The 17,252-nt window shown below is 42.3% G+C and overlaps 1 protein-coding gene across 1 annotated transcript in view; it reads left to right on the plus strand.

The window, feature by feature from the left end:
* CEMIP (cell migration inducing hyaluronidase 1) overlaps nt 1–16,325 on the plus strand; it is a 52,499-nt gene extending 36,174 nt beyond the window's left edge. The window contains exons 17-28 of the mRNA XM_009949553.1: nt 1,953–2,084; nt 4,102–4,137; nt 4,229–4,384; nt 5,936–6,116; nt 7,861–8,076; nt 8,993–9,204; nt 9,677–9,862; nt 10,561–10,765; nt 11,590–11,676; nt 11,997–12,154; nt 15,183–15,283; nt 16,198–16,325. Of these exons, the coding sequence (XP_009947855.1) occupies nt 1,953–2,084; nt 4,102–4,137; nt 4,229–4,384; nt 5,936–6,116; nt 7,861–8,076; nt 8,993–9,204; nt 9,677–9,862; nt 10,561–10,765; nt 11,590–11,676; nt 11,997–12,154; nt 15,183–15,283; nt 16,198–16,325 (1,798 nt within the window). The remainder of the gene's footprint in view (nt 1–1,952; nt 2,085–4,101; nt 4,138–4,228; nt 4,385–5,935; nt 6,117–7,860; nt 8,077–8,992; nt 9,205–9,676; nt 9,863–10,560; nt 10,766–11,589; nt 11,677–11,996; nt 12,155–15,182; nt 15,284–16,197) is intronic.
* The last annotated feature ends 927 nt before the right edge of the window (nt 16,326–17,252 follow it).

The raw sequence follows: 17,252 nt of genomic DNA on the forward strand, positions 1-17,252 counted from the left end.
GTAAATATTCTCGAGTTTCATAGTTTTCTTTCCTGACAGACCAATTGCCTCGAGTTGCACCCAACCTGCATTCTTCCACAACTGGGTTTCTTGATAGAAGAAACCATGTAGGGAAGAGAAGCCTGCTGAAAACCTCTGCTCAGCAGCAGAGAATGACAGTTTTTAACTTTTCTCCTTTCCATCTCTGGGGCATAGGTTACCCAGTCTGCTGTAGTCATGCACTGGACAAGCGTTGTAGGGGTAGGATCAGTCCTCCTCCCCAGGGAAACCCAGCCAACAGCTCAGATATCAGTTATCCTGTGATCCACCTCACCCCAGTGCTCTGCCTAGCAGCTGATGCTAAAAGATGTTCAAAAGTTAATATTATTTACAGTATTTTGATGCTCATTTAATTGAAATGAATAATTCGATGATAAAAATAACTGTCAAAAAAATAATTTATTAAGAGCAGCCTGCTCTGCAAGTACCTCTAAATTCTCCTGGGAGCCTGATGCTGCTTTTCCATATAGCTGAACACGTGCCTTGGGAAACTGCCTGCTGCCACAGGCACAGTAAGTGATTACAAAAGGCAATTTGTCCCTCGCCATACAAGGGCAGGAATGACCCCTGGAAGCCAAGCAATTCATAATGCAGTCATGTTTATGCTCGGGGATTACCCACCAGCACAGACTGCAGCTCAGATTATTTATACAATTTTCCACTTTTCATGGGTCAAGACTGAACAAACGATTATAGCTGGACTGGCTGGGGCAAACTTTGAGGTAGGCTGGACAGTTACAGAGTTGTAGAGATGATTCTGCATTCAGTTACAGCATTAAATGTCTGAGTCAAATTCCGTACCCTGTAGTGCTCGTGCTCATCCAGTTATACATGGATGCAAATGAAACTGGAATCTATCTCAAAAATATCTGTATTTAACATTGTCTGGGGAATTCACAATGGCTGATACTAAATCTCTCTCTGAAAGCAAATTCACAGTGATGAAGCTGCCAAAGCAATATTCATTTACTGGAACCCTATCAGCCTGATGCTCAGTTTTAGATTGATATGATGGCTTATTAAGCAAAGCAAAGCGCTATTGAATATCTGTTAGTGATCTGACAGCTTGGCCTCGCTAACCATTGGTGAGGCATGAATTTTACTCTCTGGGCCATCTGTTGCTGGCACTGAGTTGGGTACACATTTGCCAGGTTTTCTAAGCTGTACAGCATGATGGAAGATGCTCCTTCACTAGCACGAGGGAGAGCTGTGCCTCAAGACCAGGTAAACGACAGCTGAGCTCAGCACCACCCTAGTGAGCCAGATCCTTGCTCAGATCCTGTGGCCCAAGAGGTGGCCGACAGGCAGCAGCTGCAGTTTCCACTTGTGTCTGCTTTTTTCCTACATCAGGCCAATATTTCGTCATACTTGAGAACTTCAGTTAATAAATCTTGTATGCGTGTCCTGGGTAATGTATAGTGGGAATAGTGAAGGACATACGCTCAGCCCCTCTCCAAGATGTTTTAATTCCTTTCCACAGCAAGGAAAATTTGGCGGTGGTACTCATTGCCACAGTATAGCCAAGGTTAGGAGATACAAATGCTCAAAAGGGAAAACAAAAGGATATTTATCTAAATAACAGGAATATGCTAAAGGATAACAGTAAGGGATTAAAAAATATCTCAGACTTTTGGGAGTAATAAAAAACTTTCCATGCTTTCAGCAATATATCAGCAATACAATAATGGAAATATGAAAGGAAACTTGGAGCGGGTCTTTACAACTGCCTCGCCTGGACCATCCTTCCCTTGGCAGTTGGGTCTGGCCATCGCTGCTTGACTAGACACGCTACTTGGATGGACCGTTGTCCCAAAGCTGTTCCTGAGAAAGCAGAAACCAGATGTTTAGCAGGGCTGTGCACCGAGCAAGGCTACCTTCCCTCGCCAACCTTTCTTCTCTTCTTCTGATTACAGATACAGCCCACACAAAGATGCTGATCCTTTGAAGCCCAGGGAACCTGCAATAATTGAGCGCTTTATTGCCTACAAGAATCAGGATCACGGGGCCTGGCTGCGGGGTGGAGATGTGTGGCTGGACAACTGCCAGTGAGTTTTGCCTTATTTCAACTCTCGGAGTTCAGCCTGGTGTTTATGGCGAGCATAGCTGTGGTTCAGACTATTTATATTGCTTTGCACCTTTTGTATGGCCAAGATTGAAATAAAGATGTAACGTTAAGTAAACACAGGCATTATTTTACACAAACAAAACCTGCTTTGTCTGAACTGAAGATCCCTCAGATTGTTTCTCTCTGTGATGCTGACCAGCATTCAAAAATGGTCCCATACACACACACACAGAGACAGAAATGCAAATAACTAAAAATAAAAAAGTCATTTTTTAAGTGAAAAACATGGTGCTTTGAAAACAACACAGCAAAATCCACCACCTTCCCTGGCTAAGCCTGATCACAGATCAGTTTTATGTGGTTCACTATTATGCTGAATAAGCAAGTACTGACGAAGCAGACACAAAACTATGCATCACAGCAGCAAGGAGAGGGACTGGGCAAGTGCGTGTTGTGCTCTTTGAAGGCCACTTCCTGCACTGGTCAGAGCAGATATTTGTTTTGCACTTGAAAACAGATGATCTGCTACAGTTTCTTTTGCTGAGCCAGCCTCCTAATATCAACCTCAATGAAGAAAGAGGAGAAAAAGGAAGAGGCTGCTTTATGAGGCGTATTATGGTAACTCTAGTAGGAATAGCTGTCACGCCATTATATGGTGTCCAATTCCTGGCCAGAGCTGCTTTACTTTTGAGTGACCCAAACCTCTTAAAGCAACCGGTGGTATAAGCTGACTCTAGTGACCGGTTAGGTTGGCGAGAAGGAGACTGTCACAACACAGTCAGAAACGTAGTACTGGGTAATAGAGTTTGTGCTTCTTATGAACTTATGAACCAGAAGTATCTAACCCGCTCCATGGCCAGTAAGTGTTGGCAGATTCGCAGATCACTCTCACTGAGACATTTATGTTGCTTATGGAGCAAATGCAGCGTATGGAGGTTGCTGAAAGCTTGAGTACTTGGATCAGTTTCCAGCAGCAAACCTATGTGTATGTGAATTCGAGGAAGCAGCCATCAAAATGTAATTGTCTTTATAGCCACAGTCATTTCCATTTCTATTGCTACAAAAAGACTTATGTATTACATTAACAAAGCAAATGCCAATGTGGCATGCAGTACATAAACTACGGTGTGCCTTTCTGGGGCTGGAGAAAGCGAAGGGGAGGCGATAGCGTGTGAAGGGCTGCCACCTACAGACAGAAGCAGGACAAAGCTGGGTTTTACTCTGCGGCGGGATCTCCACTGGTTTTTGCCGAGATCATTGACAGACGTGTTAACACTGACACCGATGTGAAGACACCAAGACTTACTCATACTATCATATTAATTGTAGTCTTTCTATAAGCAGGAGTCATGGACCGACAGCTGTGATTTATCTCATCTAAAAGCTTTGGAATTTCAGCAAAATGGAAAGACATTTTAATTTTTTTTTTTAATTTTTATTTTATTTTATTTTATTTTTTTTTTAGTAAGGGATATCTGATCTCTGTCTTCCTGTTGATGAAAAAGAAGCCAAACTTCTCTGCTTTTATAACACTTCCTCTTGTAAAGTTATTTCACGGAAGCAGTGTGTGGTACACGAACACAGGAGAGCACAGAGTTGTGTGTAAGGCAAAGCACTATTAAATAATAAAAGCTAGTTGAAGTGAGAGATAAACATGATCTTTTTACCTAACAATGAAAAGAGCATGGTCATTAGACATGAGGAAAAAGCTTTATCAGACAATCACCCGGCCCAGTAATCACAGGCTTAAACTCATCTTGGAGCAATCAGGTGCATGTCTGCTCCTTCATGTGACCTGCATATACTGCAAGATGTGCCAAAAAAGATCTTCCGAAACTAGACAGAGAATAAACCTGGAAAACCCTAAGTTCCCCACGAGCACTGTTCAGTAATTAAGCCCTGCTGTCCTCCACCTCATTGGTTTGGTTATTTTAGTTTGACATGATAAAACCAAGCAAACCCAAACCTCTGCTGAAGCATCTCTCTTCTCTTTACAGGTTTGCTGACAATGGCATTGGCCTGACCTTGGCCAGGTAAGTGTGGCACAGGTTGTGCTGCAGCCTGGGGCACAGCTGGTGGGGACGGGTGTGATCAGCCCCTTCACCTCCAGCCCTTCCTTCCTAGCGGTGGCACTTTCCCTCATGATGATGGCTCAAAGCAAGAAATCAAGAACAGCCTGTTTGTTGGTGAGAGTGGAAACCTGGGCACTGAGACGATGGACAACGAGATCTGGGGACCTGGAGGTCTCGATCACAGAGGAAGGACCCTGCCCATCGGCCCGTAAGTTCAGCTCAGCACATCAAAGCTCTCGTTTTTCCCACTCTCGGTGCAAACTCCAGCCCAGTGTGGTTTCTTCAGTGCTGTTCAGTTTAATAACAATTACACAGAAAGGATTTGGTTTCATGCCTCCTGATCCCAAAGTCCTCACTGCACAGCTGCTGCTGGCAGGTACATACTTGCAGGCTGCCAAGAGAGCATCAAACTCTTGTTTCTTTCCCCTCCCTTTTGCAAAAAGAGTTGAGAAGACAGCAAGAGGACTATGTGCTAGCTGGGCACTTCTGTAAATGTCATCAGCAGTGCTTGAGCAATGTAGCAGTCTCCATCCAGGTCAGCTGCCAGGAAAGCTTGTAGAAGCCCTTCTCTGGGCTCGAACTGTCCTCAAGCTGCTGCTACTATTGCTGCTGTGCTACAGGAATTTGATGCCTTTGTTAAATAGTCTTAAAATGGTCAGTGCACTTCATGTGTGTCCTCTTCCTAGACCTTAATCCTACTGACTGGTTTGCAAATGAAATAATGCTTTGTTGTTACTCCTAAAAGTACAGTTGTCCTAATAGTAGCCCTACAGGGAGCAAACAGCTCAGCTGATTTTTTCTGCCATATTATACGCCTCAACTTTGCTTCTCAGTAGCAACACAGGAGGCTTATTATTAACTATAGTAATAATGAAAACCCAATCTGCTACGACTTTCCTTCTAATATCCTTTACATACATATATTGGGGCATATCTCGTCTTGGGTGTTGTGTGCAGTAAGTCAGAGGCACAGAACAAATGCACAGGAGCAGGCAGGTCTTGTCTAAGGGAAACCATTGGAGCAGGCAGGTCTTGTCTAAGGGAAACCATTCGTATGAGGAAGGGATCAAATTTGTTTATCATAAGTAAAATTTGAAACATCTTATCCTAGCCTCTTAAGGCGTTTAAGCATCTCATTCGCTTAATCAGTGGGAAAAATGGTGTCTTCTTTACCTTGCAGATGATATCAGAAAAGGCTGTTAATAAAGGTTCATTACTCTGCCCCTTCTCCTCTTTTCAACCCTACAGATTGTAAGACCTTTCCTTGTTTGCAAATCCATTTTTTATTGCAGTTGAGTTGCACTGTTTCTCTCCAAGTCCCTTTGAAAGATGTGGTGGGACTTCTTTAAGCCCTGCTGTTACTCAGCCCAAGGAATCTGCAGGGCTCTTATGAGTTTCAGGTTTCAATGCTGCAGAACTCATTTCTGATGGCAAAGATGAATTTATTAATTTTTAAGTCAATGCTTCGGCATTGCTGTAAGTTCCTTCCCTGGAGGAGCACAGACCAAATAAAGATGATCTGTTCAGACATGAGAGAACTTAAGCTGAACTTGCAAGGATAAGAGGACTCCACAGACCTAAAAAGGAAGGAAATCCCTTCTCTTCCAAAACATGAACTCAGGAGTCACTTTAAGGGCTGTGAAACATGAAAGCAGCTGAGAAACAAGTGCTGTGGGACTGTATGTGTCTAGAACACATTCTCATCCTCATGTTAATGTGTCATGACCAAGTCTCTCTGTCTCCTCCAAATGTGTTTTAGGGATTTTCCCATTCGAGGGATTCAGTTCTACGACGGACCGATCAATGTCCAGAACTGCACCTTCCGCAAGTTTGCTGCACTGGACGGCAGGCACACGAGTGCTCTGGCCTTCCGGCTCAATAACGCCTGGCAGAGCTGCCCCAAGAACAATGTCACTGACATCCATTTTGAAGACGTCCCTGTGAGTTATCCTTCTCAGAAGGGCCTTTTCAGTTGGCTTGGAAATGAGGCTGTGGGCAAAATGGGTGTAGCAGCCTTTAGGAGAAAACACGAGGCTGTCCATTGTCTTTGTCAGAAGTTTAACAAGGAGGGGGGCAGTTAAGAAAGAGAAAATTGGATGGGTGAAATAACAAGAAAATCCAATTTTCTGACAGGTTTGCAAGCAAATCAGAAGCAGGCATCAGTTTTAAAAGAAAAAAAAAAAAAAGAAAAGAAAAGAAAAAGAGTGACATTCAAGTGAAAATAATTTCCATTTCTGTATGTCTCAGAAACTGTGAAATAGGGACAAGAATCTGCCCCTTTATTTTCAAGAGTGATATAATGTTAAAGCAACAACAGAAGGAAGTCTGTTGTGGAAGGTCTTACTCACCTAGAAGCAGAAAATACTGATTTTGGGAAACAGCCTGTGAAACTGAGCTGATGCAGGGTAATTCTGTAGCCCTGCACATCAGGGTAATTCCATGAACTCCAGCTCTGCAGACATAAATGAGAGCAGAGGCCAGCCAAAAAGGGTCTGCCGAGCTTTGAATTACAGTATGAACCTCTGGGTGCTGGTCTGAACCCATCCTGGGGTCTGTGCTTTTGAGTTATTTTTGTATTTGCTTGCACAAATATGTGCTAACTGGTTTGCTGACGTTCACCTCTAGCAGTTGTTAAATCCAAGTGCTAAACATTGCAAACAAATAAATAAATAAAGTAGTTAGGACTGAAGTTATTTGGGTTGCTTAACTTTCAAAAAATTAGCAGACTTGCGCGCGTGTCAGGAAAAGTGCTGACTAGCGATCCTTGTGCCAAATGGGATGGGAAAGGCAAAATTCCCCTAAAAGTGTCCGTTGGTCACTCTGTCACATTACACCCAGCAGGCTGGTGACGTGACATTTATTTATACTGGATAAAAATATGTCAGAGGTTGCCTGAGCAGCCATTTCCCAGGGGAGGTCGCTGATTATTCCCAGCATCAGTGTGACTTTATGTGGCTTTGCAACCTTAAAAATATATTAGCAGAAAATGAGTGAAGTGGCTCTAGTGAAATTGCCCCATGTCCTGAACCTTCCTTCAGAATTTTAAAACAAACCTTCTCATAGCTGAGGCTGAAATTCTTGTTATTTTAACCTTTCCCCGATGGTCAGCAGGGAAATCTGTGTCTGCTCTGTCTGATAAATCAAACACAACCCTTAAGTGTGTGACCCAGCTCTACACTGCCTTCAGGCTTAACAAAGAGGCAGTGGGCAGGTAGAGACAACCCTAGCATCCCTGCACCAAGTGGCCCTGATGCTCCTGCCAACTAACAAGACCAGCTCAGCTGAAAATTATTTTAGTGCTTCCATCTTTGGATGGTCAGTTTCCGAAGCTCATAGTTTTATTAACATGTAAGTGCTATCTCAGAGGACCTGCAACCCCAGACCACGTCTGGGGTGGTGGGGCCTTAGAGCCATTGAACATCAAACCTACAATGTCTCAAGCTAAGCAGACAAAATCTGTGGCCATTTTAAGAAATGTGATGGTGGTGCGTACACAGATTTCTTCATGCACAAGTTGGCCCATGAACCAAATACTATTTCTTGTCCAAGCTTCTTTCCAATGCCAAATAAAGTCACAAAATGGGTCCTTTGAGCCACTCTAGTGACCATAGCTATCCTTTGCTCCATACTATAGGTGATTAATTCCTTTCTGGAGATGTAAATGTGTTTCACTGTTTTGTTTAGATTACCTCAAGGGTCTTCTTTGGAGAACCTGGACCCTGGTTCAATGATCTGGATATGGATGGTGATAAAACATCAGTTTTTCATGATGTAGATGGTTCTGTGTCAGAATATCCAGGCTCATACCTGATAAAAGAAGATAACTGGTTAATCAAGCACCCTGATTGCATTGATGTCCCTGACTGGAGAGGCTCCATCTGCAGTGGACACTTTGCACAGGTAAAGCTGCTTACCCTGCAGCATCATTGTCACTTTATTTTATTTGAAATTTCTTGGCATGGTAAAGCTCGACCTTTAGAAATGGACTTTCTTTAGGGTGCATAAGGTTTATTTATCTGCATGTCTGCACAGGTGGTTTTGAACATGAGGATGCTGTGGTACATTTTCAGATACTTTGGCCTTGACTACTAACACCTCTAACAACTTCTGCCTGAAGTCCTCTAAGAGCTCCATGAGCATTAACATTAATATTCATCAGTCTCTGGGCTGCTGGCTAGTTATTTTTCCTTGATTTACAGAGGGAAGTGTTGCCCACAGTGTTACAGGAAATGTGCTGTGCAGTCAAAATAAGCTTCATCTCTCATGATCTTTCGTCCTGTTGTGTAACCACAAAACTATTCTTCCCACCACACGAGCTCTGAGTGCTGCTGCCTTGAGAGTCCTCACTTTCCTCTGATAGTAGCGCCTGTTTTTGCTTTGGGTGTTGCAACTGTTGTTTTTTTTTTTTCTGTGTAGTGCTGCTAAAGCCAATTTCTAACCACTGAGCTGGTTTTCGTGCATCTGAAATCCAGACAGAAGGGTCCTTGTTCAGTAAAGTCAGATGTCTGAGGTAGATACTGTCCCACTGCTGAGGGCTGCCACTAACGCTGTGAACACTTCAGCCCTACTGCAGGCCTGTTTGAAGCCCTGGCTGACACATGCTCTTGAACTCAACGGATGAGGAAATGACTCTTCTTTTTTCCTGAAAACAGTTTCCTTTATTGAAAAGGAAGACTGAGATATTTAATATAAGTGTATGGCGTACAGATCGCTGCTGAAGTCACAGGCCTCGCACCAGTTCACATCTATTGAGTAGCTGCACCTTTAATGTTTTACTATCACTCATTAAACTCTTGCTGATCTTTTTTTCATCTAGATATACATCCAAGCCTACAAGCCAGCCAATCTGAAAATGAAAATAATAAAAAATGACTACCACAATCACCCACTCTACTTGGAAGGGGCTTTGAGCAAAAGCACTCATTACCAGCAGTATCAGCCAGTTATAACTCTGAGGAAAGGCTACACCATCCACTGGGACAAGACAGCCCCTGAAGAGCTGGCCATATGGCTCATCAACTTCAATAAGTGAGTGATCCAACTGAAATCCAACATTCCAGCCCAATAGTGTAACTGCACATTTTTAATGGGTGAGGTCATCACCTCATGAGCTCTTCCAGAATGAACATGCATGTTCCAGGAAGTCCGTTGAGTTCACCATCTTTCTATTTGACATCTCAAATTGCTGTTTCCTCCCCCGGGAAGCCCTGCAAGATAACACGGTTCATTTTTAGAAGCCTAGAGCTAATTCATTCCTGGTGCATGGAAGTCACAGGTGTAGAAGTCAGAAGTAGATCTGTCCCACATTTCTTAACTAACCCGTGGTTGTTATGTCTAATTTACGTTGCATTGATTCATCCCAAACCATTAAAATTTTAACTGGCCAGGAAAAAAAAAAAGTTACATTTCAGAGTGAATTATTTAGTTTGGCTTCTAGCATACCGAGGAAAATAATAGTCATGTGTCAACTTTTTACAATGTAAGTCTTTGCTATTTTTAGGAACGACTGGATCCAAGTAGGGTTTTGCTACCCTAAAGGGACGACATTTTCCATTCTCTCAGACATCCACAATCGTCTCTTGAAGAAAACGTACAAAACTGGAACCTTCTACAGAACCTCTCAAATGGAGAAACTAGAGCACAGATATCCTAGCAAAGGATACTACTACTGGGATGAGGACACCGGGTAAGGAAGCAGGCCTTGACAATTTGGACACTGCTTTGGGAATGCTGCTGGAATCGTGAGCCTTTTTGGCTAATGCCATCAGCAGGGATCAGAACAAAACCAGAAAGTCTTTCTGGGAATGTGACCAGCGTTTAATTTTCCTGGGACTCCCGCGGCTGCCAGTCATTCATAGCCTCTGCTGCACTGACAATTACTCTGGGAAATGCTTTGCCAAGTGAATGCAAACTAGGGGGAAAAAAAAAAAAAAAGACAAAAGTGAAGTGCAGACCATGAAACCCTCTTTGTTTTGAACGGCAGCCATTTATAAACACCATGACAGGGATACACAAGAAGTAAGAGTGTAAAGCCTGTTTTTTTGTTTTAAAGAAATGAAATAATGGTAAAGAAAGAAAGACCTAAAATATAAAGCGTGTATTTCTACATAAGTGTATCATTATAAAATAGAGCTCAAAGGGAGTTCAGGTGTCATCTAATTTCTCTGTCATAAGTTCCCTAAGCTCCCCAAACCATTTCTGAGGTGTGTCCCCTTCTGTTCACATGTGGTATGTTGAGCACTATAAAAGTGCAGAGATCAGCACTGAGGGTTTGCAACTCATGATATTGCAAACCATTAGGAAGGAGTCCACCAAAACTGGGAGTTAGTCATTTTTTGCACAGAAGTCTCAAGAATGCTGTTCACTTTTCTCACCTATCTGCAGGCTGCTGTTTCTGAAACTCAAAGCTCAAAATGAGAAGGATAAATTTGCTTTCTGCTCTGTGAAGGGCTGTGAACGAATAAGGATCAAAGCCGTGATCCCAAAGACGGCTGGCATCAGCGACTGTGAAGCCATGGCCTATCCCAAGTACATTGAGACACCGATAGTAGAAGTGCCAATGCCTAAGAAGCTCTCTAGTGCACAACTGGTAAAGTAGTTGATTTCTTATCACAGAATTATTGCCATTGTGAATCTGTATTTCTGGCACATATTGTACTGACAGACATAGAAAGACTTTGTACCAGATTCAGTATATCCTGCGCCTAATTTTCTGAAACAGTTCAGGAATGTGGAACAATACAAAACAGCTTCTTGCACATGGAAAGAGCACAGGTCCGCACAGGACAGAGCCTCCCAAGACTTTGGTTAAAGTTGCCTACTTAGTCTTTTGGGGCTCTATTGTGATGTGCTATGCTTAAAAGCACAGGGTGAAAAATGGTGAGCTGGAAGACAAGTCGGCCCAGGGAATGTGATTCTGGAGAGACACAAGGTTCCTTGCCTGGCTCCTGGCTCTTCCAGGCTATAAGAACAGCAGAAGGGCCTGCATAGATGAGTGTCACATTCATATGATACACAACACTGTCTCCTATATGGAATCCAGTCTGGTTCTGGGGGAGGGAGGGGGATGTTTATCTGGGTTTTTTTGGTTTTTTCACTCATCACTCCTGAAGCAGGAACGTACAGCAAAGCCTCGGAGAATTATGTGTCAGCTCTGCAAAGTGAGAATCACTTATATTCTGCCATTTAGTGAAACAATTTAAATGCTGACAGGACGAGCAGAGAGGTTACCATTGTGCCCAGTCTCATTAGCAATGTAATTTGGCAAGTCAGTGCTTATTATGTAGCTTTCTTATTGATTGAATTTCAAGGTTTAAAATGCTTTCTGAAAATGCAGTGTTCAGGTAATGGACAACCTCACTAGAAAAACTCTTTTCTCTCCTTTTTTTTTTTTTTTTTTTTTTTGGTAAACAGAAGACTAAGGACCACCTACTAGAAGTGAAAATAGAAACATATAAGAAACAGTACTTCCACCTAAGGGATGACTTTGCATACATTGAGGTGAGCAGGTCCTCCCAGTGAACTTTATGGGACAAAATTCTAAGATAGTTGCTTTATTTTCATGGAAAAGTTGCTTACAAAGTTACCATGGCTAGTTAGGTTCAGGTCACTTCTGCTTGTGTTTTGCAAAAAAAAAAAAAAAAAGGCTGTAACTTCCCCTTGCTAGTAAAAATGCAAGACACCTTGACCACAGAGATCTGGAATTTTGCCCTTTGATATAAAGAGCAGTCCTGTGACTCAAGACTATCAGTGCTTCTTACAGGTGGTTGTTTGCAATTCTGTTACAATGATAGATCAAGAATGTTTTTCCCCCTCCACAGGTTGACGGTGTCAGGTTATTCCTCACTGATGAGGGTATCCAGCTGGTTGTGATTGATGGACATAATGGAAAAATTGTTGATCGAGTAACATTCAAAAACTCGATTCTACAAGGAATCCCAGCACAAATAGAAAATTATGTCAACAACATCAAAGATCAGTGAGTAAATAATCTGGTGTTACCAAGTAAATAATCTGGTGCAGCATACAAGAATGCTGTGCAACACTCATCTTTTCCCTGTTTTTTGTCACCCAACATGGACCAGACTGACTGGGCTAACAATGTGCTTTTGTACCTGCCAGCTCCAATAGAGTCAAGTGTGAGCGGGACATGCAGGCAGCAGAAGGATGCAGACTCTGTGATTTAGGAACTGATTGAGCCCCAGATAAACTGCAGAGCTACATTTGATTAATAAACTGCAGATCTACATTTATGTTGTGGGCTACAGACAAACTGCAGACTTAAATTCACAAAACACTTACTGGTACAGATGTGCACAGTTTACATTTTTCTATTGCCTGTGTACTCTCTCCAATCACAGAAAATTCCACTAATAAAATACATTCCTCTTTGCACATGTTCTTTGTCCAGACCTAAGCGCTGGATGCTTTTATTTTTTAAGTACGGGCAGCCAGAAATACAGAGTTTTGCAAGTGGGTGGTAAGTAGCCGACACATGTTCCTGCAACCCGGAGGACAGCGGCTTCATCTGCTGCAATAAGAGTGGGAACAACTTCAGAAACCCTTTAACCAAAGGGGTTGTTCTCATATTAGTTTGTGGAGTGCTATTGGGAAATTAATATATTTCATTGTTATTAAATCTGTTTTGATTTGAAACCTGATATGTAATATTTAGTACAAATATGATTGCTTTGTTGATGAATCACCTGAAATAGCTGTGGACAGATTGACAGGATATTGTTCTGGCATTTATTCTAGAGACTTGGGGGAAGTTTCAGCAGTGCCACGCAGGTGGACACAAATGTGTTTTTACTGTCTTCAATAATTCTGAAGGTTGCAAAAAACACATCAAGAAGTTACTTCAGAGAAGCATGGTAGTTGCTCACTTTTCTTTCACAAAAAAAAAAAAAAAAAAAAAAAAAAGAGAAAAAGAGGACCTTTCAGAGAGGCCATCTTCCTTCTTTGCAAAGAATCCAATCCCAATCCTGGCTAAATCCAGCTCCTTCTTGATTTAGAAGATGGAATCGTAATTAGGCTTTAGGTTTATTTAACTCTTTCTGAGCCTCATTGTCTTCTCTGGATTAGTGTTGGAACAGGATTAGGATTAGGATTAGGACCACAAGTTTACTCAACATGATCAGCACCTCTCAGGTCTCTCTCAGATGTGTCTTTGCAAGGATTGAACCCCCAATTACTGTCCTTCTTTCACCAAAATTTTGCCCAGCCCAGCCCCTGCAGGCCTTTCCAATTTGATCAGGTACAGGCTTCAGCTATAGCCATGAAATATCTTTCATCCATTTGTGGATGAACATGTTCAGGTTCAGATGTGGACACTGTGCAGACAGCAGCACTGCGCAGCCAGTTGCTTATTGTCACCTCTCCCCGCTGCAATGCCGAGCATGGACTGTACAGAGGGATGGTGCTAACAGAGGGGAAGGGGCCCCGCCAGCCTCTCATGCAAAGACTGCTAAAACATCTTTTAGGTTTATGGATTTGGGGATGCAAGAAGAGGTGTTTCTAGCAAGGACAAACCTCTTCATTCATTTAAGCAACTCTCTGCAGGCCAAATTCCTTTTTTGTAATACATCATTTTTCTGATGAGTTTCCCAGGGACAAGAAAACAAAACATCTGGTGAATTTATTTTAAACTTCCATAGCAGGAAAGGCTTAATAGAAAGTAATGATTTTAGTGAACTGAAGGAAATAAAAAAGAAGTGATTCAGCATTCGCAAGGTAGTCAAAACCGGCCTGCCGGCTCAATCCACTCTTGTAAGCACTGGAGCATTTTAACACCTCAGGTTTATTCTAGGAAAACTCCTGATGACTCTTAACTCTTGCTTCTCTTGTTCCTCTGCCACCACCCGTTGCTACTTTCCCCTGAACAGTTCCAGCTCCAGCTGAGGTGTTAAGATGTAACTGCTGCACTCGGTAGCTCAGGGCTTAAGCTCTGCAGGAGCTGTTGCCTAATTAATTTTAGTGACTTATGTCCACTGTGATGCTGAAAAGCAGACCCAGCAAGGCTCTGATTCTGCAAGACTGCAAGTGCCGTTTGAGTGAGGGAAGTTTCATTCATTGAAACCCTGCAAGGCGGAATGAAATAATTTCATCTAGGCAAGTGTTTGCTCAGTTACTGTCATGTAGCTTTAATTAGGTGAACAAAGATGACATTCCAACCCCATTGAACTTAATAGCAAAACTGCCACTGAACTCACTGGAGCGTAACTCTTCCTCGATAGGCTTTGAGATAACCTTTGGAGGTGTTTGTGCATCTAGGAAGTAATGAGCTTAACTTCACTGAGCGTGCTGTGCTTCTCCCCAGAAAAGTCTCACTACGTGGTTATCTCTTCATGTTTAATTTGGGTTTTGATTCTACCCATCTAGAATTAAGCCTAGGCAGTTACCAAGTTCTGCTGGAGTAATTACAGATTTGCATTATCTCAACTCACTTAACTCATGTCTTTTGTTTGTTACTTGGCATTTGTAGAGGACCCCAAGAATTTTCAGGTGAAATACAGTACATGCAAGAAAGTCAGTAATGGTAGTAATAGTAATAATAATAATAAATATTTTAAGCAAATACACACTGAAAATTAAGGAAAAGCATCAGGCCAGCAAAAGTCTCAAAGAAGTTAATTTCTTCAGCTTTAATCAGCTAATGATGAAAGAACAAGAAATTACTTGAGCCTTGCTAAGAGCATCCCAGGGAGAGCACGTTCCTTTCTGAGCAAAGCAGGATGGAACTGCTGGTTGGAAACATTCAAATCATCCAGGGTTTAAAAAGAAAAAAAATGATTTCTCTATGCTTTCTAATGGGTTTTGTGTGTTTGGAAAAGTGAGTGTATGACTAAACTGTTGGAAAGCACTGACAAAAGCCATTAAAGCAGAAACAACTGTAGTTCATGGGTGTCTCTGAGTCACACAGGCAGGAGTTACCAGTGCTCAAGACAGACAAGCAAGGAACGTGTTCTGACTCTTCATCTGTTTATAAGTGGCTTTGTTTCCTTCAGCTCCATAGTGTTGGTGACATCTAAAGGAAGATTCATTTCAAGAGGACCATGGACTAAAGTACTGGAGAAACTTGGAGCAGAAGAGGGATTTAGGTTAAAAGGTAACCACTTTTTAAAAACGCAATTCTAAACCCCTTTGATCTATTGCCCTCCCATAGCACCAGTAAAGGGACCTTTTTTCTGCTTCTAAACTTTGCCTTGCTTGTGTCTATCAGCATGTGCTCAAATATCCTGGGACCAGCCATTTATTTATTTGGTAAGGTTGTATCCATTGCAGCTTTGGATAACAGCGCTCAGTTTAAAACTGTAGATGGGAAAAGTGCTCTGGCAGCTGTTCTTAGAAGTAAAGAATTCAGATATTTCGATTTTCCAGCTTCATTTTAAATAAAAAGGCATTTTAACAATAGGAATATTGGACTTTTTCCCCCACTAAATTCCCCAAAACAGGATATTTTGCTTGTCTGAACTTATTTTTAGCTGGTTCTCTGTTGAAAAAAAATTCCGGCTTGATGGCACAAAGCACATCGATTTTAAAGCATCACATATTGCACTAGGACATTGCTCTATTGCGCACTGTACTCTGATCAGCTCTAACTGTGGGCTTTCCTCTTGTGTGTGTATGTGCTATATGCGGTAACATAGGTCTTGTCTGTTGTCCTGTCCCTCATCATCCCCCCACCTTTCCCAAGCAGGAAAGGGTTTTGAGTATAACCACCATGCAAATAATGATAGCTTCAACAGATAGCTCAAGGAAGGGTTTCTCCTTCTCTCTTCTCTGCTATGTATCACACGTTGTTAATTAGTGGAAGCTTATGACATATAAATAAAATTCTAATTAAGTTTCATTAAGAAATTATTTCTTTAATATCTGGAGAATGCATAATTGGCAAAGTCTGTGTGCACATGTGTGCTCTTACACACCTGCATCCATCCAGCCTTTGGGTGTAGGCACGCACACAAGTGGTTTTCTCCTGCAGCCCTGACACACTCCTAATATATTTGCTCCGATTTGCAGAAAAAATGGCTTTTGTCGGCTTCAAAGGCAGCTTCCGCCCTGTCTGGGTGAAGCTGGTCACTAATGAGGACTCAGCTAAAATCTATCAAGCACTGCCAATTCCTGTGGTGAAGAAAATGAAATTATGAGGACACACTGCTCTGCCTTCTGGCTGCCAGCACTGCCCCCGTGGGACGGATTACTGGCTGCTCACGCGGGCACCTGGCCAGCCTGCTCCAGAGGTGTAGCATCTTGTCGTTGCTGTTGCTGTTCAAAAAGAAATCTTACTGTAAGTAGCTAGAGTGGCCACACGTGACAGAAAAGCCTTCCTCTGTGATCAGTGTATGTTCTGTGATCACCAGCTCCTCGCTGGTTGACTTGCTCACCGATGCCATGTTGACTCTCGTGTTACTAAGCAAGATTTGACGTGTTTTACAAGGTGCTGGTTTTATCAGCACCCCTGTGACAGACTAACTTACGCACTGCCTCTTGAAGGGGGAGTTCTAGGTCTGAAGGCCGTTGAGGGTTACTGCTTTTACCAGCCTCTAAGTTGTCCAAACATCTTTTTTTTTTTTTTTTTCCATAGTGTAACTAGCTGCTCATATAAACATGGAACGTGAATTCAAAGGCTGGTTGGAAATCTAAGATAGAAAGAGTATATTTGAATGATTACTTAGATAACTGGACAGTAAGAATTTATCCTAAAACTTCTATGATGTTTGATCAAGCTCTTTGGGATCTGTGTTGTACATGCTAACCCATGGCACATAGTTGGGGAAGAGATGAGAGAAGGAGCGGATGAAACATGCCGGTGGAGACTGATGAAACCACATATTTCTGCTTGCTCAGAAAACTGCATTTCTCCTATGGATCAAGGTTTTTTAATAGTGGTTGCTTAAATAGGAAGTTTTCCTTCAACAAGCAGCTGTAGGCTAGAAGGAAAACAATGCCAATTAGCACATATATTTTCTCAGCCTTTCCCACACAGTCCCTCTGTATAATAATGTTCAGATCAGTCTGGAAGGTTTATGGTAGCCAGCCAAAGCCATCCTGTTCAACACTTCCAGTTTTTAACT

This window comes from Leptosomus discolor, chromosome 11 (assembly GCF_034619465.1).
Source record: "Leptosomus discolor isolate bLepDis1 chromosome 11, bLepDis1.hap2, whole genome shotgun sequence".
Taxonomy (NCBI): Eukaryota; Metazoa; Chordata; class Aves; order Leptosomiformes; family Leptosomidae; genus Leptosomus; species Leptosomus discolor.